The sequence below is a fragment of the Thermobia domestica genome, chromosome 5 (genome assembly GCF_964235325.1).
Source record: "Thermobia domestica chromosome 5, izTheDome1.hap1.1, whole genome shotgun sequence".
Classification (NCBI taxonomy): domain Eukaryota; kingdom Metazoa; phylum Arthropoda; class Insecta; order Zygentoma; family Lepismatidae; genus Thermobia; species Thermobia domestica.
Window position 1 is genome coordinate 216,110,023 of NC_137458.1, and position 25,110 is coordinate 216,135,132.

At 34.7% G+C, this 25,110-nt stretch overlaps 1 protein-coding gene across 2 annotated transcripts in view; it reads right to left on the minus strand.

The window, feature by feature from the left end:
• Nucleotides 1–4,578: 4,578 nt before the first annotated feature.
• Nucleotides 4,579–25,110, minus strand: part of LOC145686400 (uncharacterized) — a 44,332-nt gene continuing 23,800 nt past the window's right edge. For both annotated transcript variants that reach the window (XM_081759684.1, XM_081759685.1), the window contains exons 2-4: nucleotides 23,427–23,533; nucleotides 23,066–23,224; nucleotides 4,579–10,476 (exon numbers count right to left, since the gene is read on the minus strand). In XM_081759684.1, the coding sequence (XP_081615810.1) occupies nucleotides 10,265–10,476; nucleotides 23,066–23,224; nucleotides 23,427–23,496 (441 nt within the window). In that variant the 5' untranslated portion in view covers nucleotides 23,497–23,533 and the 3' untranslated portion in view covers nucleotides 4,579–10,264. The remainder of the gene's footprint in view (nucleotides 10,477–23,065; nucleotides 23,225–23,426; nucleotides 23,534–25,110) is intronic.

A 25,110-nucleotide genomic window follows, 5' to 3' on the forward strand; every position in this document is an offset into this window, starting at 1 on the left:
CCTTGATTCCATAATCTTTTCATAAACTATGCAGCCCCTGTAATTAGCCGGATGCTCTCCTAAACAATTAGCACACTTAGGCTTTTGTTCGCTGGTTTCTTGCAATCATTTGCCAGGTGATTCCCTGCGCACTTGACGCAGCGAGACGCTAGCCTGCTGCCATGGTCAAATCTTTGACATCGGTGAAACTGCACAACTACACTCTTTTTAATGTATTTCTCATATCTTACTCGAATGTGGAAGATATGACGGATCTTCGTGAGCCACTGTTTAGTTTCTCCATCCAGGACCGTGCATAGAAAAAGAGGCATAGCCTCTTTTCCTGCGCTTGTTGTCTTTCTAATATGCGAGACAGAGAAGGAGGGGAAATCCAATACCTGTCTAAGGTGATCCTGGATGTCTTCGGAGGCGAGTTCCCGGGAAAGTCTCCTAATCACTACCTCGATTGGCCTGAAGAGAGGGTTTGTGTAAAACTCAATCTTCTTATCCTCTAAGTATTTTAAGATGCTAGTGTTCGTGATTTCGTTCAGAGGTGTGATTTTGTACTCCTCCTCCCGGGTACAGAGGGCTTCTATTTTTCCGTAGGTTTGACTAATGTATAAGTAGTCTGTCAGTGATTTAATGCTTATAGGAAAGTATCATTTTCTCTTGGGTGTGGCAAAGAGCTGTCTGAGTCTCTGTGCGCTTGAAGTGATATTGAGACTGTTCTTTTCACGTGAGATAGCTATGGCTTTATTATTCTCTCGCAAGAATTGCTGCACTTGACTACTATAGTGGTATTTTTAAAATCAATTGGCTGGAGGTTTATGAGTAACTCTTATACCGTGTCTGACAAGGCAAGTGTTCTGCTGAGTTTGCGAGAGGTGTGGCCTATGAAAGGCAATACGGTAGTAGAGATAATCCTCACTCTTAACTTTTTCCCATCACTTTGTGTTAGGAAGTAACGGCGCTTTTTGTGGCCATGTTGATATTAGTAAGACTGTAATCATTCTCTTGTAGCGTCGAACGAAGGTGGTTGAATTCCTCTTGTAAACTTTTCTAGTCATTTATGGAGACTGCTCTGTATATCAAGGTGTTTAGCACTGTTAGAAGTTGTGACTTGTGATGGAAGCTGCTTACGTTGAGATAAAGATCCGTATGTGTCGGCTTCCTATGTATATTATATGAAATAAATAAATATACATACGTCTTTCTCTGAAGTAGTAGCGGGCAAATTAATATGTTCTTTGGATTTTTTTCGCTCTTTCTCGATGTCTTTGCTTTTACCTTTTCATCAACGGAATTTACAAAGTATTGTCTTTTTTCCTTTTAAACCAATTGTGAAGCACCTTCTTGGACATCTTGCAAATTCCGAAACAACTCTTAATTTGTCAATCCACAAAGAAAGTTTAAACACCAATAAACAAATATTTTTGAAGTGACGGTTGTATTGACAACGGACATATGCGAACCATGGCAGCTAGATATTTGTGAAAATTTGTACCCTGACTAACTCTCAATCGCTAATCATTATGGTAACAGCCACTCGGTGTGGAAATGCCTTGTTTATCCGCTGTGTATAATACATATACCAAGCAGTGACCGGGTGAGGCTGTACCGAGTTATACTCCCAAAAAAGCCAGAGAAAGGTAGAAAATGAAAAATATATGCAGGTAACCTGATACCTATGGAAGGGGGACTGGTGACCAAGAACACAGCAGTAGTGTCAGACAAGCAGAGTTGCCATCCAACACTAGCTTTTCAAATAGAACATATAACATTTTATGGCATTAAAATACTTGGCATAAAACGTGAAAGAAAATAAGCAAAAGGGTTCGTTATCAGTGTTGTCAAATAAGGCGGCTCTAAAACTGAGAAATTATGGGGTCCGTACGATAAAATAAACAAATGTATAATAACAAGACTGTAGAAGGAATAAATGTACGGTAGGGAGTAAACTGCAACATGTAGAGCACCCAGTGACTAACGGGCTTGATACATCATATCGAGTGTGCAGCTAGGGCGAGAAATGTACCCTTCTTGCCATATTATTTATGACTTTTCTATCGTATGTATTGGTGTATTATGTTAAAATATTTTGCGGCTACATATTACTGGTAACCTGAATGCAGTGTATTTTGTCTTCATCGTTGTCTCACATACTAACATTTCCTATACTCTCGACTGACACCTATTACAGGTCATTAATCTTTGCAACTGATTGCGATGTACTTTCTTGTCTGTGTACCTTTCGTGTCACAGCTTTTCTGTATTCCTTTTAGGCACTACAGTGTCGTTTCTGTGGTTTGGAAGGCATGCAGGATTTCATGCAGTGTTGAAACCTCAAGACAGTTCTTTTTATAGCTCTAGGGAACGGTTCAAGATATCAGTTGCACACAAAAGCCATTGGAACTTCTGGGCTACATGAAGACTTACTGTTCACATTTCTGCATCATGTTACATGAGACTTCTTCCTTCTATGACTATTCTAACATGTGACCTTTTTGAGTGAATCCTGTATCAAGCCCGTTAGTCACTGAATGCTGTGGATGCTGCAGTTTACTCCTTACCGTACATTTGTTGCTTCTGCAGCCTTGTTATTGTTGTTGTACATTTGCTAGTTTCTTTGTACGCATCCCATAATTTCTCAACATTAGAGCCTTGTATCTCCCTTATTTGGCAACACTGAAAATCCACCTTTTGCTCATTTTCTTTCACGTTCTATAACACTTGTGTTGGGATGACAACACTGCTTGTGTGACACTACTGCCGTGTTCTTGGTCACGAGTACCCCTCTCGTAGGTATTAGGTTACCTGCACACATTTTTCATTTTCTGCCTTTTCAGGGCGTTTTTGGGGTATAACTCGCCAAGACCTCACCCGGTCACTGGTGTATGTATTATACATAACGGATAAACAAAACATTTCCGCACTGAGTGGCTATCACCACGATAATTAGCGATCCACAATTAATCAGATAGTCCGGGGGAGAAGCTGATGTACCATGATTTATATTATATTATCTCTCTCTCTCTCTCTCTCTCTCTCTCTCTATATATATATATATATATATATATATATATATATATATATATATATATACTAGCAGCGTTCACCCCGCTTCGCTGCGGTCACCCCGGAACGCAATAAACTTTGTTACTTAGATAATTTTTACTTTTTCGCTTTCAAGTGATATGATAAAAACCATAGAAGATTGCAGTAAATCTTAACATTATATCGCCTGTCATTTATGTTAACCCGCCCCGCTTCGCTGCGGTCATCCCGGTGCTGGCATATTGTAAAAGTGTCTGTAAAAATAAGCAAATCAATTAAAAAATTTTAAACAGAAGATTCAAGCTATTTTCCGCTGTATATCGCCTGTCATTTATGTTAACCCGCCGAGTGACACGGTCATGCGGGTTGCATATAAATACGTTTATTTTTACCTATGATGAACTAATAACAAAGGATTTGTACGTTATGGACACTTGAATGGTCAATTATCTCAAGACACTGGTAATTAAAAATTAAAGTGATATGATAAAAACCATCTAGGGTCCAAATCCTAATAACCCCCCAAAAATGAAAGAAATTGGTTCAGCCGTATTAGCGTGATGAGCGGACAAAGGATTTTGTACGTTCTCTTTTATATATATAGATATAATGTGTGTGTGTGTGTGTTTCTTAGCTGATCTTATATGATTCTGGAGCGCTGATTTCGAATCCGATGAGTGCCACTCTGTAAACCTTGGAGAAACTTCGCAAGTGGGGAATAACGGGGGGAGGGATTATCTTACTTTCCATGTCTTAAATTACTGGATTATCTCAGCATAGTTTCAATTTTCTCATATCCTGTTAACAGTAGAATGCTAATTCATGTTTAGGTTATAAATAATCATACTATTCCCTGTTCAGCGTAAGCTGTAAACTCCGATAAACAAAATATTTGTATCCTTCCGCTTGTCACAAATATGATTGGCTAGTGATGTATCACTCCCACTCCCCACGGGGAGGAGCAAATTATACACGTGCATTTTGACAATACTATCTCGTGTTGTCCAGATACTTACAGCAACAGCAGAAAAGAAAGAAAAAGACTCGAAAGATTAAAAAAAAATATATTTGAATTTCGCTGGGAAACTATTGTTGCTTAGTGAGTAAAGGTTTACCTTGTTGATGTTTCACCACAACACTCGCTGAACCGGGATTCATGTAAGACATCTTTCAGAGTTAAAAGTAGAACACGCCTCCACAGTTGAATTGGCGCCATAATTACTGCGCATGCTTAGTGTTTATTTCTATTGTTTCATTAACCACACTCGATTGCAGTATCATTAGATAATCCGTATTATATTTTTGTCATTTATAATAATATACTAGTTTCATATGAAGATTCATAGTAGAAGCAATAATCAAATCATATGAACTATTTTGCGGATGAGTACAAGCGTCGGTAGGCCATCAGCAAATCAGCGAGATATAGTTTCACGTGGCTTTGTTTATCGCAGTTTAGGCTTACGCCAAACAGGGACCAATTAGCGGAATTTGATAATTTTCTCACAAACGTCAGGGTTGTCAACTATCAATAAAATTTACAAAAAAATATACAGAATGTTTTATTTTACAAAATTTTCACATAAAAAATATTAAGAACAAGATAAGTATCATATATATTCCAAATATACAGTCCTTAACTCTCATATAAGCTATGAATAAAAGCCAGACAATCACTAGAAGGGAAATCGGAAGTACAAATTTTGACTTCTATATATGGTTAGTTCAAAAATAACAAATTCGGAATATTTGTTGTAAACTATTTCCAGTTTGTATCTTAATCATTTGTGAATAGCCTTAAACGTGTTCATTGTGTAGAAATTCTACTTCCTCTCTTGAACGTCATAGTCGCCAACTAACCCGAAATTATGTTTTCTTCGCATTTTGAATCGAATTTTTAGTGATAAAAACGTAAAAGTAAACGAAATCTACGCAAAGTATACGCAATATTTTTATTTACTTGTTATGTCACTTCGAATACATTGTAATCATAGGAAAACTGGTTATTCGGTAAAACTACAATTGCGACAGCGATATAAGAAAGGCTTCTTTCGCAAAATGGAGTAATATTTTTCTTACTGTCTAATTTTAATTTTTCACGCAGCACAGTAAACGAAAACCAAACCAACTATGTTTTTTCCAACAGTACCTGCATACTTACATGTTATTGAAAGCATTGACATGTGTTGTTTGGAGAAAAGAGAAACACGGTACAAAACTTTATCAGAATCAACGCACAAGGAAAGCAAGCCTCTTCATTACCTCTTCTGTTTTTTCTGGTCCATTCATACATTCACTTTGGCAGATACAGAATGGCGTACACTTCGATGACCTTTTAAGGCAATCACAACCACGATAGCATCCCGTTGTGCCTGAGCAGCTAACTAAGTTCACTACTACATCAGGCGCTACTGGTGTATTTGCGGGCAACATACGAGCTACATATTGTTCTGCAGCATATGGCAAAAATTTCCATCCGAAATCTCTCACATCTAGATCAGGAGGATTTAATTTCTTCAATGATTTTCATTTGGCTGTCTGAAGATGAGCGCGCTTGTAATGTTCCTGCAGTGCACTAACAGTTGGAGGAAGCTTAGTAAGAGATGACAGACTTGTGATTGTCTTGCTAACCAACTTTTTTTTTCCAGAGGAGCTCGTAATCTTGGTAACGGTTTCTCCAGGACTGTCTATTATACAGCTCTACTATTACACTTCCTTCAGCTTTGGGATTACCAACCGTGTCAAGGGTGTCTCGAAAGTTCGACAGTATGTTCAGCATTCGGCCTTTACCAATCCCAGCAAGAGATGAAGTAGTATTGCAGCCAGTTAGAGCACGGGCTGCCAGAATGTTCACCTTATACGGACTGTGCACTCTTACAACTTCACTTGTCAATTACTTCTCTGGATCCAACGCATTTTTCCATTACGATTGGTGCAGTTTGCTTTTGAACATATACATGATATGCAAATAGCACTAGTACATCTTTATGGTCACACTTCAATCGTATAGATTTGTCAGGAGCATGTTTAGCTTCCCTAAGAACTATGTGTATCATATTTACTTCAGCTTCTTTGTGTATTGTTGGTTCACCCCATAGTCGTCCTCCCACTTTAATGGGGGATTGTTGTGGTCCAGTGATAAACAATCTATGAGATTCATCTATGCTAATGTCCATTAGCGATTCTGTCATTAATGAAATAAGTTGCCTTTTCGTTTATGTTGACGTCAATACGAACTCTCTTTTGGGTAAAGGAGTTGATAATGTAAGTTGTCTTGAATTTCCTTGTTGTCGCTTCCTTCGCATTGCTGCTTTGATGCTGTTCTCATAGTATCTATCGAATACTGCATGCAGAATATGGGCTTGTTTTAGCTCACTTTCCACCTTTGCTGTATCTTTACATATACTTCTACAGTAGCCAGATGTGCTAGCCATGATACCTGCCAGAGCATTCCACAACCGTCAAGAATGACAGTTTAATGGGTGTTTATTAGCGATCTTGTTGATTTCATTACGGCAAGTTGAAGCAACACTTTTGAGGTTTCTCGCATTTCGCCATTCTCATTAAACAGAGCAGTTGGTAATGGAGATAATTCATGTTCAAGCACATCATCCACATTATTACCACGACATGATACGAACATAACCATTGTACAAGCATAAATAACACTGTGGCTAATTATCACTTTTATCACTTGAGCCTAATTTAACTGATTTCGTAACATCTAACATTGTTTCAGTTCTCTTGGAAATACTTTGGTGAAAACTTCCAGGCCATTTACAAAGTCAGCTGCTGTGTTCTCACTTTTACAGCGTCTTGTACATTTAGCGCACACTCACGCAAAATTTGACCACTAACAATATTAACAAAGCTCGTAGGTAAATGGCTTTTGATATCAAGAAGATCGATATATATTTACAAAAATTCACGAATCTTCTTGCAATCTGTACAGTCAGCTTTGATACCTGGACCTGTCTCCTCCTTGTGATGGAAAACTAAGCGCTCATTTTCCAGTTTCTTCACATCGTCCACATCTTTCTGAATTTGACCAAACATTGTAAGGAAAAAGCCCATACGGTTAACATTTCCGGCTACAGGGTAAACCCAATTACACCAGCAGGTCAATGACCATATCTCATGTATGTACTTTCGATAAACTGAGTCTATATCCCATTTCATATACTCTTTCTGTGCCTTACTACATGTTCATCAGCCATGAATTTTTGCACTAGTCTGATTCTTCTCAGATAAAAATTAGTTTACATTTTCGCCTAAACAACACATAAGTTTGCATGTTCGTAATTTGAAAACTTTTCGTTTGCTTTAATGTGTGAAAGTCACTACTGTACTGTTGCTACATGAGAAGTAAGAATAAACCTACGTTTATGAAAACAAAAAATTTCTGATAGAATATTGATCCCAATTCTTGTCTCCCTTGCTCGTCTGAAATTATATGAGGAGTAAATAAAAATATTGCATATGATTTGTGTAGATTTCGTTTACTTTCACGTTTTTATCACTAAAAATTCGACTCAAAATACGAGAAAAACATAATTCCGTGATAGTTTTAACTATGACGTATGAGAGGAAGTATAATTTCTACATAACAAACACGTTTAAGGATATTCACAAATGATTAAGAGACAAATTGGAAATAGTTTCCAAGAAATACATATTTGAATTATTCCCTGTTGTGCTCATACTGGATGGGCACTATTCGCACACCCGTAACCTGGACATTATCAACCTAGGACGGACCCATGGTGTCATTATTGTGTGCTTGCCACCCCACTCAACGCACAAGCTCCAACCTCTCGATGTGAGTTTTATGGGTCCATTTAAGCAGTTCTATTCACAAGAAATCGAACTCTGCTTGATAATCACCCGTTTCAGCCGGTTTCTATGACTGATGTTGGTGCGATTTTCGGTAAAGCCTACGTACGAGTTGCAAGTATGCAAGCTGCAATCAGCGGCTTTAGAAAGTGTGGGATTATTCCCTTCAATCCGAATGTTTTCGCCGACAGTGATTTCCTACCCGTTCAAAGCAGTGTCAGACCTACTAGTTCTGTTCCTGCAAACTGTGACCCTTTACCGTCGGAACACAACAGTGACAGTAGCCCTACCACCCGTACGACTATTCCTGAAAAATCCTTACCGCTTTCACCATTTGACATACGACCCCTCCAACACTACCAGGCCCATCCACAGGTAGTAGGAAAAGTGCGCAAGCTGCAGTGATAACCTCATCCCCATATAGACATACGTTGGCTACACAAAAATCTGCACTTTCTACCCTAAGAAAGGGAAAACCAAAAGAAATATTTTGCGAGACACACTAAAGCCTTCAAAGCAGAAGAAAGCGACTAAGCCTTCAAAGAAGTCTCCATCATCTGATGAAGATAGTGACTCAGACCATGCTGTTCCTCTAATTTCCACTGACGAGGACGACAGTGCAGACGAAGAATGTGTTTATTGCTCTGTTGCTTATCGTGAAGACACATCAGGAGAGCAATGGATTAGGTGTATTGGATGTTTGAGATGGGTGCATGAGCTTTGTGCCGGAACAGAGAAAGAAGGTTGGCAGAATTACAAGTGCGACTACTGTGAATAGTCAGATACAACTGTTCTCTCATTTCCTTGCTTTGTATTTGCTATCATTTGTGTAACATAATCAGTGCTAATAAACCATGTTTATCGTCTATCAATGTTATTTGAAATCCTATCCGAAATTAGGCACTGCCGTGTCCGAAATTGGGAAACCAAAATGATGAATGCTTATTTTTGTACGGTTTCATAATATACCATATACAAGGATTGAATATTTAGCTATGGACTATCATGCTATCCTTACTTTCATTAATCTTCAAACTGTTTTTCATCCCTGACATCTTGAGTTTGGCTATTGGTATGCACGTAACACAGCCCAATTGCTTAAGTATCCGAAATATGGGCACCTTACCCTACTTCAATTTTCCATATTATTATTATTATTATTATTATTATTATTGAACATTCTGATTTTCACCAATCATCGTAAATGTTTAGAACTGTAGGTTGATAATAGTAGCGTTGCTATATCCCTTCATGCTGAAAGTTAATTTATTGGAAATGTGATGTGCGTCGCTGACTTTATAAACGCAATATTGCATGTTCTGAATCGCTTTATGTAGATGTAAGAACAAATTCTTACTTAACAGCTATATAAACATTCTCATATAATGTAACACTGACTAAAATGCCATACTGTGTTAGAAAAAGTGACTGCTTATTATTATTTTGCTAAATTAATTATATAACATTGTTATTTGAAAGTTAAAAATACAGAATCTAGAGCAGCATTGCACTATAACTAATAAAATAACACATGAACTGGGGATGAATCAAAATTTGTCAGTAACTAAAATCGATACATACTTTTTAAAGCTAGTTGTTCTTAATCAACGGAACTCTAGGATACACAAACTGACCTGAAAGAACTCTAATATCACATACCATCAATAAACTATTTTCTAGTAATAAAATAGGCCTGCTCATCAGAACACAGTTTATACACATTAACCCCTTACTGTATACCTGCCATTGTGGGCATTGTTTTAGATGATACGAGTAGTGTAGGTAGTGTTTCAGCATTTGTAAATTAGTTTTAATATATTTTAAACATTTTAATATGTCATAAGTACAAGATGAGATTGGTCTTTTATACGTAATCAAACTTCACTTGGACAGTAAACTCATTTTAGAAACTTTTTATTACAGATAATAATAATAATAATAATACCACCTTGTGTTTTTTTTTCAACACAACTTTTTCGTATCCTGCTTAAAATTTTGAGAAGTCTTACGTTTATATCATGTAATCAAAAATTGATATTATTCAGGTTCGTAAATCAGGGCGTATTTGATTAATCCATAATAGATTTAATTTAATCCACAATAGAAGGTAAAATATACAGTGTATAAAATAATAAGATCATAATGTATGTTATAGTTATTTATAAAAGAACATTGTATTTATTTTACATAGTCCATTATATACTTAGGATCACATAAAACTGAAATAAACTAACGTGATCCATGTCAATCTTAGATAATAGTGAACATACAACTTTTAAAATATTGTATAAAATCAATCAAATCTTAATAAAATAAGTACTGAAAGTTATTTACAGGTCAAATATGAGTACTCAACAAAGTTTATATCTGAGATACACGTCTTTTATTCGTAATCGTATCATTTTCTGAAAAGATATAATAGACAAAAGGGCAAAATACAAGTATATACAGTAGTTGCATACTGATTGGGAGCAGAATTGCATCCATCTGTGAAACACTGGCAGGAAATTTCACTATGATCTTTGTTTTCGGATCTGTAGCAACTTCTAGTTGGATGCTTCACCCATCCACATGATCTGGAAACCACTACTAAGTTGTCACGATCCTTGACTGGAAAGTAAAAGGATATTATCTTAACCAATAAAAAGGTATATATTTTCTGGAAAACAAAGTTTAAGATATCACATGTACGAAAACTAGCTCTTAAATGTTCAGATTTTTGTAAAATATTATTTCCATGATGAGAGATGCAGTGAAGCGTTTTTGACCGCTGTAACTGTATTCACAAATACATACACTTCATTTTTATAGTATTCGTCAATTGAAACGAAAGCAACAACTAAGGTAGGGCAAAAGGAGCAGACATCTCGATCCAGATGATGGAAAATGGCACTAAGAGGTTTCCTATGTACTTTGGTACGAGGTAAAACATACAGAAAATTAATAAATTTTAAACATTTAGGTTCTTAAATTTAATTGGAGCAAAGTTGGTGATTTATTTGCTGCACTCTGTTTGCAATCCTTATTTTGCATTTTGCTGCTCCAGTTTTACAATCATCATAACTATAATGCAATAAAAATAATTGTGTAAACGTAAAAAAAAAAATATTTTAAAACTTAAATATGACGATAAAGTACTAATGTATACACTACAATAATTACTATTAGTTCAACAGAATCTAAATAAAACTTTCAGAAATAAGACTTATTAGTACAACTCGTGAAATAATGATTTTTAAATGACTATATGTAGACCTACTATAAAATATAATATGTATCAAAGAAATTGTTCAATAATTTGTCGCAGTCACATTTGGACGAACCGAATTAATATAAATTTTAAACTTCAAGAGATTTTCATCTTGCGTGCAAAATTTTATACAAATATAAATGAAATGTACAATGACAAAAATATACTGCTTTTACAAAACTTACAAGTATTTGACAGTTTCGGTACTGTATCAGTATTTCCACTACAAAAGAACTATTCTGAAAATTCGAAGCTCGTTGTTTGTCTTTTATACTGATCATGAAACCACCCTCCTGAAATAACTAAGGAATATTAATAATTCCCGTGTATATAAATTAAATGTGAAAATATCAAGCTGATGTAGAGATGCCATATATTCATTGAAGTTGCAGTACAAGAAATTGAAGATACAGAAAAGAAATACAGAAGAATGCCACAACTACTTTTAAAAATGTAGAAAGTAGCAAAAATTTTCAATATGGAAAAGGAAGAATGACAACAAGATAACGGAGGAGCGGTAGTAATGATGAAAAGAAAAAGTGGTATGAAGAAGAAGAATAGTGTGAAATATGTGAATGATGATTCATATGAGGTAATGAAAGGAAAATAATTGGTGCAAGATATCATGAGGGAAGGTACAGAAGACAAAAAAAGTTCACGAAGCTGGAAAAGAAACTATCAAACTACTACATAGGAAAGATTGTCTCAAGGCACAGATAAAAGCAAAACTGAGGACATTATTGGATTGTACAATTCGCGGCAAAAAACCTGCAACATGAGCATATAAGTTTATTTTGAAATGACGAAGTCTTTTGCTCCAAAATAAGTGTGCACGGGAGGAGGCCGAGGTTTATCCTGGCGTGATTCGTTCCACTTAGACATTATGTTCATTCCCTGTGCTTTTAGGCGTAGTTTAACAAAAAACTTACATCTTCATGTTGCAGGTTTTTTGCCGCGGATTGTACAAGCAAAATTTTAGAACCTCGGGAGAAGAAAAGATTAAGATAATGAAAGTAATCAGAGATGACCTCTATAAATCTAAGAAGGAAAGAGATATTGCGAATTACAGAAGAAATAAAGAAAAAGAAGAAAGAGGGCTGAGGCAGCAGAAAGGTTAGAAAGACTACAGAGACTTTATGGGACAATCGATTTCTCATCTTGGACGAAAACTTAGTAAGAATTGAAGAGGCTCTATGCAAAGGATGTTGCCTCAGTGTAGTGTTGGAGGATGTAGTTATTAACCTATGGGATCAGAAAGTAATTCAGAAAGGATGTTAAGTCTTATATTATGTAGTAATATTTTATAAGAACTGGAAACACTGTTCCTACGAAATTTAGATTTCATTTGTCATTCAAGATGGAAAGTGTTGAAGAGAGACGGTGCATAAGGCACGAGGCACGAACATTTCTTCCAGAATTTTAAAGTTAGGTTTGTTATTTACATGCAATGAACACAGTGCAGTTATTATATGTACTTTGTGGTTTATTTGAAGTGTTAGTTGAAAACCAGCGATTAGTAAGGTACAATAAAAACTAAAAACAAGTATTGGAAGTTTCCATTGTTAGAAGACAGTCCATTACCAGTTAAGTAAATCGTGAACATTTAAGAACATAAGCATAAACAGTGTTTTGGTCCTCCGGGCCGGATGGAGGAAGTGTTATGCCAAGAAAAAGAATAAGTGAATCATTCAAACATTCATATTGACTATGTGTGTGTAAAGATAGTGAGTGTTACGAATCAGAAGCAAAATTGAGCTAGTGGACTTATCACGTAAGCGCCTACGTATTCAGCTGTGCATTGCAATCTAAAGAAAAACAAAGAAGACATATAGCAGTCACGTAACTAAGTATATATATATATATATATATATATATATATATATATATATATATATATATATTGTTTCTTTTACTTGTGTAAAGGTCTGTTGTTATAAGGACTTCCGGTAGAAACATCGCAAGCGATGGATTCAAATACAAATTCTTTTATAAAGGCAAGAGGTCTAGCTAAAGCTTTCCTTATAAGAATGAAAACATTTGTTGAACAATTTGGAGCAGACGGTGATGTAATGCAAATTAAAGTTAGGTGTGCACGTTTACCCAATATATTCAATGAATATGATGAAGTGCAAAAACAGCTTGAATTAAAGGACGAAAACAATGAATATACACAGGATAGAGGGCTGTTTGAAGCTACTTACTACGATACTCTTGCAAAAATGACGTCAATTGTTGAAACAGCTGAGAAGGCTAGTAGTAGCAATAGAAGTTCGTCAGGTGATTCAACCGCGAATACAGGGTGTCTAAAATTACCAGTCATAAAGCTACCAACATTTAAAGGTCAAGTTATAGATTTCAGACATTTTCATGATACTTTCAGTAGTTTAGTTGTAAACAATCAGAGTTTAGATGATATTTAAAGATTTCATTATTTGCTGTCCTCATTATCAGGAGAAGAAAGCAAATTAGTTGAGAATATACCAGTGACAGGTGAAAATTTCAAACTTGCTTGGGAAATGATATGCAAAAGGTATACAGAAGTAATAATCCAAAGCTAATAGCAACTGCTCATGTAAAGGCATTATTTTCATTACCGACTATCAGTAAAGATTCAGTGGCGGACTTAAGGACATTATTAAATCAAACTATAAGTAACGTAAATGCACTTAAGGCATTACAGTTAGATACTCCTTTGGAGGATATATTGTTGTCGCAGCTAGTTTTGGAAAAGCTAGATGAACAAACACGTAAAGACTTTGAAAATCAAACAAATTGGGAACAGTTTGCTAGTTTAGAAGAACTTCATGTCTTTTTAGAAAATAAATGCCAGACCTTAGAATTGGTAAAGTCTACACAATCAAAGTCGCATCTCAGTAATTTTAATATTCTGAAGGAAGTAAAAAATGCTAGACAATCTTATGTGAGTACTAATGTTTTGTGTTTCGTTTTGTCAACAAAGTCATGCGTTACACAAGTGTAATGAGTTTCAGAAATTAAGTGTATCCAAAAGATTAAGTTTTGCGAAACAGAACAAACTTTGTTTTAATTGTTTGAAAGTTGTCAACCATGTAGCAAAAGATTGTTCGCTAAATGCATGCAAAATATGTAATCTTAAGCATCACACGTTATTGCATAGTGATTTTTATGAAATCACAGCCTAATCATGCTGCTAGTGTTGAAAATGATTCTGTTACGGAACCTGTAGGGGAAAAGTCAATGTCTCAAGGACAGGAAGTTGTTAATACTAGTACTTATTGCTCTGTGAAACCTAAAAGTAATGTGCGTGTTTTACTTTCAACTGCAGTTGTTCAAATTAAAGATTGTAATGGTAAATTACATATGGTTAGGGCTTTGCTTGCTAGTTGTTCCCAATCTCATGTTGCAACAGAATCTCTCATTCACAGGTCAAAAAAATTTCCTATCAATGTTCCTGTACAAGGTATTAATAATGTAAGTTGCAACGTTAAATACGGAAGTAAGTTACAAGTATTCTCTGCTGTAAGTGATTTTAGTGTAGATGTTGAGTGTTCTGTATTGCCCAAAATAGCGGGAAATTTACCTGATGCTGATATTTACATTAAAGAATGGAACTTTCCACTGAATTTACAGTTAGCGGATCCTAATTTCAACAAGTCTGGTAAGATTTATTTGTTGTTAGACTGGACTTTTCTTTAGTCTACTCAAAGCAGGACAACAGGTGCGTCCAGGAGCATTTCCAGTTCTCCAAAATACAGAGTTAGGATGGATAGTTTCAGGACAATATCAGATGCCAAAGCACAACAACTTCATGCCAGAACATCGAACATTCTTTTTGCACAACAACGATGATTTATGCCATTAGCTGTAGAAGTTTTGGAAAATAGAAGATATTCAAGAAATTCCTCTATCCAAAGAAGAAAGGAAGTGCGAAGAACATTTTATCGCAAACACTAGGAGACATTCAACAGAACGCTTTATAATGAGACTGCCATTCAAACAAGAAGTGATCCAGTTAGGTGATTCTTATAAGACAGCTGTTCAGCACTTACAACAACTAGAAAAAAGGTTAAATAGATGCCCCAAGTTACGCACAGATTATGTGGCATTCCTTGAAGAGTATGAAGCTTTGGAACATATGAAGGAAGTGGAAGGCAACTCTAATATTACTCAAGGATATTACTTGCCTCATCATCCAGTTATTAAGGAAGCTAGTACTACTACGAAGACTAGAATAGTATTTGATGCATCCGCATGCTCAACTAGTGGTATTTCACTGAACGATGTTCTCAAAGTTGGTCCAACTATGCAAGACGATTTGCAGTCAATTATATTAAGATTTCGCACCTACCCTATAGCTTTTACTGCAGATATAGAGAAGATGTATCGACAGATTTTGATTGATGAGCGTGACTGTAAATTCCAGAAGATCTTGTGGAGATCAGAAGAAGAACCCATTAAGGTATATCAATTAAAGACTGTCACATACGGAATAGCCTCAGCGCCTTTCCTTGCTACTCGCTGTCTCCAGCAATTAAGTGCAGAAGAATCTTGTGAATATCCGAAGGAAGCACAAGTTCTCAAGAATGACTTCTATATTGATGATTGTATTTCAGGGGTTGAAAGTTTGGAGGAAGCTTTAAAGATAAAGAACGAATTAATACAAATGCTACAAAAGGGTGGTTTTTTGCTGAGAAAGTGGTGTTCCAACAGTACTGAGTTATTGGAATCCATCTCTGGAGAATTGAGAGAAACACAACTTCCATTACGCTTAGACGATAAGGGTCAAATCAAAACATTAGGATTACTTTGGCATCCAGCAACTGATCAACTTCAAGTGATGAATGGATTCACTCTAAATCAAAGATCGAATAATAATTTAACAAAAGGCAAGATGTTGGGTATTATTTGCTTCTATCTTTGATCCGTTTGGAATTGTTAGTCCAATAACAATCGTATGTAAGATAATTCTTCAAGGTCTATGACAAGGAGGATTGGAGTGGGATGAAACACTTCCTAAAGAACTACAACAAAGATGCAAGACAGTACTTGAATTCATTCCTTCATTATCAGATATCAGTGTAGACAGAATGGTTCTTCAGTCGGGTACCTTGATAGATATTCAAGTTCACGCTTTCTCAGACGCTTCAGAAAGGCTTATGGGACATGTGTGTATTTAAGATCCGTCAACAAGGATGGCCAGGTTACTTCGAAGCTATTATGTGCTAAGTCCAAAGTGACGCCCATAAAGATGATTTCCCTGCCTCGCTTAGTTATGTGCAGCAGTCTTATCATCAAAACTTGTCAAGAAGGTAACTAAGGCATTAAAACAACTAATATCCCAGGTACAGGTATATATGTGGACAGATTCTATGGTGGTCTTAGCATGGTTAAGAGCAAGTCCATATAGATGGAAAACATTTGTTGGCAATCGAGTTGCTGAGGTACAAAAAGTGGGAGGAGAATGGAGACACGTCGCTTCAAGTGACAATCCTGCAGATATTATATCAAGGGGAACAAGTCCTGACAAGTTAATACATAATAATTTGTGGTGGAACGGTCCTCAATGGTTACAGTGTTCTTCACTTGATTGGCCTAAGACGGAACCTGCCCCACTCAGAGAGATTCCTGAACAGAAGAAATTAAAATCAAGTTACTTAGTGACAACTCAAGATAATAGTATGATCGAAAGATTCTCTACTTTGAACAAACTTCAGAGAGTCTTGGCTTATTGCATGCGGTTTTCCAAGAATGCTAAGGTAGAAGCATCAAGAAGAAATGTAGACGCTCTTACTTTGGAAGAAATTGAAGAAGTTTTAATCAGACTAATACGAGAAGTTCAAAACTCAGTTTATGCTAAGGAAATGACTGATCTTAAAGAAAGTGGAAGAGTTAGCAATAAGAGTAAACTCTTGTCTCTCAATCCTTTCATATGTGATCAACAATTACTAAAAGTTGGTGGAAGATTAAAGATGTCTGAACTTGAATTTGATGCTAAACGTCAAATTATTCTACCACCAGATCATCACCTAACAAGACTAATTATAGAACATGAACACAGGCGATTGCTACATTCTGGATGTCAGTTAATGCTAGCCTCAATAAGGCAAAAGTATTGGATACCTAATGGCAAAAATGCCATCAAGAAAGTTATTAGAAGGTGTATTACATGTCAAATATTAAAGGCGTCTGGACCAGAACAATTAATGGGACAACTACCAAAACATAGAGTAGAACTAACAAGACCTTTCACAAATTCTGGAATTGACTTTGCCGGTCCTATTTACATCAAAACTGGTACCAGAAAGTCAAAAACAAAGGTGAAGTGTTACATTGCAGTGTTTGTGTGTTTAGCAACAAAGGCTATCCATCTCGAAGTTGTGAGTGATCTTACTAGTCAGGCATTTTTAGCTGCTTTGAGAAGACTCATATCTCGTCGAGGTAGATGCAAGCATATCTATGGCGACAGTGGAACTACGTTCATTGGTGCCAACAAGAAACTTCAAGAAGTCGCAAAGTTGTTGCATACAGCTGACCATCAAGAAAGGATTAAGAATTTTGCAACTACTGAAGGAATCCAATGGCATTTTATTCCGCCATATTCGCCCAACTTTGGTGGTCTTTGGGAGGCTGCAGTTAAGTTCTTTAAATACTACTTAAGAAGAGTCATGGGAATGTCATATCTCACTTTTGAAGAATTAACAACATTAATCACACAAATAGAAGCTTGCTTAAATTCGAGACCTCTTGTAGCATCCAATGATCCTAATGATCCAGTAGCATTAACTTCTGGTCATTTTCTTATTGGTCAACCATTGACAGCGCTACCAGAACGTGACTTACATCAGAAGAAGATTAGTTCAATTCAAAGATGGCAAAGGATCCAACAACAATTTCAACAGTTTTGGAGAAGATGGTATTTGTCACAACTACAAGGAAGAAATAAGTGGAAGAGAAGCTGTGAAAACATACAGCCAGGTCAATTGGTGGTTCTCAAAGTAGATAAGCTACCTCCTCTATCGTGGAAATTGGGAGTCATCACTGAAGTGCATTCTGGACCTGACGGTTTGGTTCGAGTAGCTACTGTTAAAACTTCCAATGGTTTATATAAACGCTCAATTAGAGGACTTCGTGTTTTACCAAATAATGATGAATCGTAATGTTATTCATGTTAAAGTATATTTATTTCCTGTTTTAGTCTATTTTATTTGTTGTTATGTAAAGTTTGTTTTCTTTTCTGTCTTTTTTTAAAGGTCACTATCCCTTTTTGGCGGGCGGCATGTTAAGTCTTATATTACTACAAAGGGGAAGTAAGTAAGTATTATTTTTAGATATGTTGACTATTGTCTGAGCATCTGGAAAGGAACTAAAGGATGATTCAAGATTTTCATATGAGAATTGAAAGATTAAGAAAAAATAAGGGTAAGATACTAGGATTGGGTGTATTATACTGCAAAGATCATTTTGCACCCATCAATGTGTAAAAATGATTAAGAAATAGAACAAAACCTAAGGAAGAATTGGAAGAAGATTTTTTATTTATTATTATTTCTTAGTTATAAGGATTGAAACATTATGGGACGGACTGATCAAACCATAGTGCTTTTAAAAGGTTGTGCAGTAATGGTTCATTGCCACAAAAAGAAGTGATGTGGATGAGCCTATGAAACAATTTTATGAAAAATATGCAGGACAGAATTGAGACGATCGATATCAATGAGAAACAGAAAGAAGATTACTTGGTAGAAGTTCTGGTTAGAACTTTGGCAAAATAACGAGTGAGATAAGACAAGAGGAGAGATATAGAAAGGAGTAAGATGATAATTAAGAATTAGAAAACAAGATGGTACGAAATGGTGAGCATGGAAAGAGTTTTAGAAAGATCAAGATAATCCTAGCGAAGAATAGAGTTAATATCTACAAAAGAGGAGGCAGCAAGGTTTTGGATTTGATACAAAAGCAAAAGATTGCAAGCAAAAAGGAAGGAATTGTATACAAAATTAATTGCAAGACTTGTAAAATGTGTTAAATAGGAGAAACAAAGAAGGAACTAGAACACAAACTAAACAAACATACCGTCTCCTTTAGCCTAAACGACATAACCGTGGGACGTATCACTCAAAAATTTCATTTCATTCATTTCATAAACAAATAGAAAGACTATTTAAAGCTGAAGTAAGAAAGATGTCCTTTCTATCAACATATACAAGGACAATGGACGTGACGCCAATCAGAAGGAAGCTGTAATTGTAGAAGAAAACAGAAAAGCATGAGAGAGATGAAAGAAGGAAGGAGGGTAAAAGATACTGGTGATGGAATGGAGAGCTAGTTATCAATACAGAAGAGGGAACAGCAATAGAAAAGATGATGATTATATTTCATTTCACGTGTTAATTTTTATAGAAATTAGGCGTAAGCAGTCTTTCAGTTATAAATTTATGATTATAAAACCGATAGTAATCTCCTAATTAAAAGTCGCTATCTAAGAAAGTGAAAGTTGTCTGATGAATTAAGGGAAGAGGGCGTCTCTCCTTCAGTGGAAAAGATAGAAAAAAAATCGAATTTTCAGAAGCTCTCTGTTTTAGATGAGGGTACTGGTAGCGTATGGAAACCATTACATAGCCGTAGTTTTTATGAGTTGTGTATTACTTTAATTTATATTTGTATATCCGCTTTTACAGTACAGATTTTCTAGTATTTGAAGCATTCTATTCAATAAAAGAATTCTTTTAATAACTGTTTGAACAGCAATAGAAAAGATGATGATTATATTTCATTTCACGTGTTAATTTTTATCAATTTTTATTGTCCTAATTAAAAAGTATTGTTCAATACATACCGCTTAATAAGCTTAAATTCCACAATTTAAGGTTTGTAATAATGAAGGTATTATTTATAAAGCTTATATTAAATTTCGGAATTTTATTACATTGTAATTTCACTATTATCTTTATGTTCAAACGTGATTAACATTATACCTGTATTTTTAGATGATAAGCATATTTGTAGATGTACTAAGAGCAACTAGCTATGTGTCTGCTGCAGAAAAAAAAGTCAGAAACTGATACTTTGTCAAAAATCCTTTTCAAATTTAAATTCATAGTTGTAAGCAAGATCAATCCATTTTTCCAACGAGATATGACTGTGAGCACGCTAATCACAAATATTTATAATTTTCACATTTTGTTTAAACTTTGCTTCAAGCTTAAAAAATTGTATGATTTTTCTTTTATTTTATAAGAGCTTCAAAATGGCGATTGATGAAAGTTACGCAATGCGAAACTTCACAATTTGTACTCATCAACGAATATATGAATAATAATTCGATCTAAAATTGCGCTGCTCGCTACTAACAAGGTAAATTTTAGTTTGGAAATCTGCTGGGAAGATACATTTGGTTGAAATAAGAAGAGAGAATAATATAAAAAAAGGATGATCTTATGAAGATTAAATGGCACATGGGTTGAACTTATGGGATAAGAACTACCCTGACTGGATTGGCTTATTACTATAATTAAGTATTCTGCCTGATGGCAGGTCCTGTGACTAACAAGTTTCTTCTTTTTCTTTCTTAATATTCAGTTTGGGCCTGGAAATGTTTCTTCCACTGGTCTGGCACAAGAGAAACTACGAAAAAGTTTTATGTGGCAATGAGGTACCGCATTTCTTAGTACAGAGAGATATTTAACTCGAAATAGGTATAAAAATGTACAATAATTAAAACGTGTAGAAAATATTGAACCAAATTTACACACACAAATTGTGACTGTCAATTTCTCTTTTGTATTTGTTTTATCCTAACTAAATTAAGTAATATAGTACTAATAAATTGCTAATTTCTAGGATTATCTTCTTTATCAGTTTAATTTTCAGTGGCTGGGCTATATCTTTTTCGAAGCTTTCCCTAGGATTGGGTTTTAAAATTTGGGTAACTAATAGGCTAGAGCTAAAGAAACACATATAGCTTTCTCTATATATTTGAAAACTTACTGGTTGCAGATTCGATTTTCTAAAGACAATCCTAGCTCGAACTGACATGAAGGTTGTAGTGCACCTACCGAAAATTAACCTGATAATGTAAAACAATAGAACGCGCGAAAGGAAGTTTATAATTATTTATAAATGTGTTCCATATATTGCACTAGCAGAATATCCATTCTTCCCACGGGGAGAATACGTTTCATTTTGGAAATAAAGGGAAATGGAGGCTGAGTTTAAATTTAAACGGCATTGAAGTTTTACCGTTCGTCTCAGTGAGCCCAAAAACTGTGTAATCGACACAATTATCGGTCATTTTCGATCATTTTAAAATAACTCATCTTCCACCCCTAAGTTGCACTGTCAAAGTGAAATGATAAAAAAAAATATATATCCAGGCCTAAAGAGTCTTCATCCCGGCGAAATTAAAATACCGCTAATTTTACAGTAATTATGTGATGTCTTCAAATAGATAAAAGATAATTGAAATATGGAACAAGAGCACCCTAGAGAATATTATTTTGCGTGAGGTACCGTTATCACAAGTCACCTAGTGGCTTTCCGTTTTCAGCTGTTTAGAAACGCGAACATAAATGCCAATTTTCAAAATGGCTCGAAATCGAAAGCAGATAAGTGAGTCATGATAACGGTATCTCATGTAAAATGATATTGTCTAGGGCGCTCATGTTCCACATTTCGATTATCTTTTATCTATTTGAAGATATCACATAATTACTGTAAAATTAGCGGTATTTTAATTTCGCCGGATGAAGACTCTTAACTTCATTTATGTAGAAAATTTGATCGAGATCGGTTTAGTGGTACAAAAGGTACGAAGTCACATACATAGTGACTTTCAATTTTATATATTAGATAACTATTTTAGTAGTATAATGTCTCTTTCTTTGGGGGGAGGTTATCTCTAGAAATCTTTAATGTATAAGCCATCGGAATTGGAAATTGAACTGCGATCTCATTTGAAGCTAAAAATAAAATAGTATAAACTTAGATTAATATTTAAATTCAAAATTATATATTAAAAAATAATTAACTATGACCTTACAATCACCATAAATTGGAAGATCCACTTCATTACCTCTATTCAGGGTATGGAAAGGGATAGCGGAATCTTAGTTTGCCCCAGGTAACAAAAGTACCATGTGTATCCCTATATACAATAATTTCACTTTCAATGTTATGCTCATTCAAAACAATATTACTATCAGAAAATATACAGTAAATCTAAAAATGCTTTAACCCTTCAACTTTTACCATTATTTGTCTATGATGGTGAATGATATGTGAATATATTTTTCATGCGATTAAAACATTATTTCTGGATTTTATTATTATTATTATTGATGTATCTCAGTTTAAACCGATTTCAACTTAAAAATCTGACGGTCGTCTCATTATAATAATAATAATAATAATAATAATAATAATAATAATAATAATAATAATAATAATAATAATAATAATAATAAATTTCTTTGCTCACTGCAAATCTGTGAAGAAAATCTTTTACTTAAAATATCAAACAAAAACGATATAGATAACAAACAACCCTTTGCGTCCTAATTGGTTATCCTTTTTAGGCTTTCTTTGTCACATTTAATAATTAATATAACACAGCACTGATTTGCGTGTAATTATCACCTAAAATGAAAAATTGTAACTTGGCAAAAATAATAAGTTGAAAGATGTTTCTGAACTCTTAAGACGTTTCTGATGTTAAAGGTTACATCCAATTTTGATGATATACAAACAATATATTCTTCCAATGTATGTTTTATATGAAAGATAAATTAAAACATCGAAAAAAAACACTCAAAGGATTTTTTTTTATAATATTCAGAAAAGTTATGAATCATTGCAGATTAGCAAAGACTAGGAGAAAAAATTGTAAAACTGAAGTAGAGGATCTTTCCGTTTTATAAAGTTAAGGAGTACTTAGGCCTATAAAGATGAAAACTTTTGAAATAGAATACCCACTTGTTTGAACAGTCTTCCTGCAGAAAGGCTCATTCTCACGGAAATCACCTTCGCAAACTGCATAATACCGTGAAGGTAGATTATCTGTTGCATTGTGGGTGATCGATTCACATCCTTTGTCATACAGGGAGTTGCACTGATAACACAATATCGCCGTAGCTGAAATGAAAAACAAAGAGAGAAAAAAAAGAACATAAAATTATTTGGGCATTTAAGACATTATTAAAATAATCTATAATTAATGTAAATGTGCAGGAGTATCAATAGCTAATACATAATAGCATATTTTTCTTAGTTTTAAGAGACTGACAGCAATATTTATAATGCAAAAGCACTCTTTAGTTGTAAATTGCCAACTTACCGTTATGAGAAATTAATATCTGCATAATCACTAGAAGAACCGCAATAAATACTAAAGGAAAACCAGCCATGCTGCAGATTATATGTTTTTTTTATATAGAATGAGATCTGAAATGAAGAGAAAAACAAAATGTTAATAAATGGAAGGTATAAAAGGAATAGATATCTATTTTGTAGATACAAAGGTGCTGATTCCATATCACCGTTAAAAAAATAAAATACAAAATTAGTAGGAAAAAAATTGGAATTTCCATATATAATGAAATCAAAGTCGTCTAGTAGTGTGTTTTCCACCATAAATTTTATCATAGTATATTTCAACGTCATGCAAAATGCACCTTGATTTTTTTAAATTGCACTCTGTATGAATAGCGGGCTTTAAACCTGTGATCTTACTTACTTTCCTTCACTCGTCAACCTTCACAATGGATTGAAATGCGTATCCTATTGTATAGACTTACACACACACACACATCTAATTGAAGTAGTGTTAGAGGTCAATTTAGTTCTTCTAAAATATGAAGAACATGCGCAAAAAGGTAGTCAATTAATTTCCCATTAGTGTTAAACGGAAAAAAAGGAGAAGTATTTGGCATTTCGGATAATACCGTTTTGTGGTCTGTGTGGACGTTTTGTCAGCAAATGCATGTTGACTACATTATTTAAGGATTTTCAGTTTAATAAATGTATTAGTTTTAAATCTTAGGAATGTTTGAGAACATACTGTGCATTTATTTATTTATTTATTTATTTATTTATTACAAATATATATGTTTCTACCAAGGTTGGAAAATGCATTTATTTACAAGCGTATTGACGAGTTGAAGATGATACAATGAACATACTCATCTTAGACCAATAATATGTGGCCTATGTAAGTTTTAAATTGTATTAAGTAGAGTAGTCTAGTGTACCGAGTTGCAGAAGATACAATGAACACAAACACACACACTTTAAGCCAAATACTGTCTATGTAAGTTTGGTTTATTAATCTAGTTTACTTTATCCTAAAGTACAGTACATATATCGTAAGGACAAACTAACTTCTAGCTATTCCCCTAATTGCTTTGGGAAATACGTAAAACTTGCAAAATTTTACTAATCTATTCCTCATATCTGTATTATGATCAACAGGGCCCGGATCTTGTTGACCTAAAATTTTCTAGAAAGTGACCTATAAAGTGACACTAAAATTTCTGTAAAATGCCCCTAAAATTCACAAAAATTGACCTAACACTTGCGTTTTCTTAAATGTTTATTTCGTAAAACATTGACATTTTTAAAATATCCATTAATTAATTAACGGATTTTAATCGGATTAATTAATGGATTTTAATTAACGTTTGTCGCTCATATTCAAAAAGTTTTGTTTCAGTTAGTTGCAGTCCATTGATCATTTATGTCCGTTGATCAGTCCATTGTACGGCATTGTAAGTATTGAAAGCGTCAATTCACTCCCGAGTTGAAACTAGGAAGCATTTTTAAACAATAAAAGTTCGCAAGTGCAGACTACATGAAAATAATAGATAAAAACCTGTTTAAAATCCTTGTACGCCTTCTAATTCATTTTTAGTTATTCACGTGATCACATCCTTTGTGTTCAACAACCCAAAACTATCTGTTTGGACACCTACCAACCCCCACCTTTCGTTAACCAGTTACAGTTTAGTTTTCATTAGCTTGTT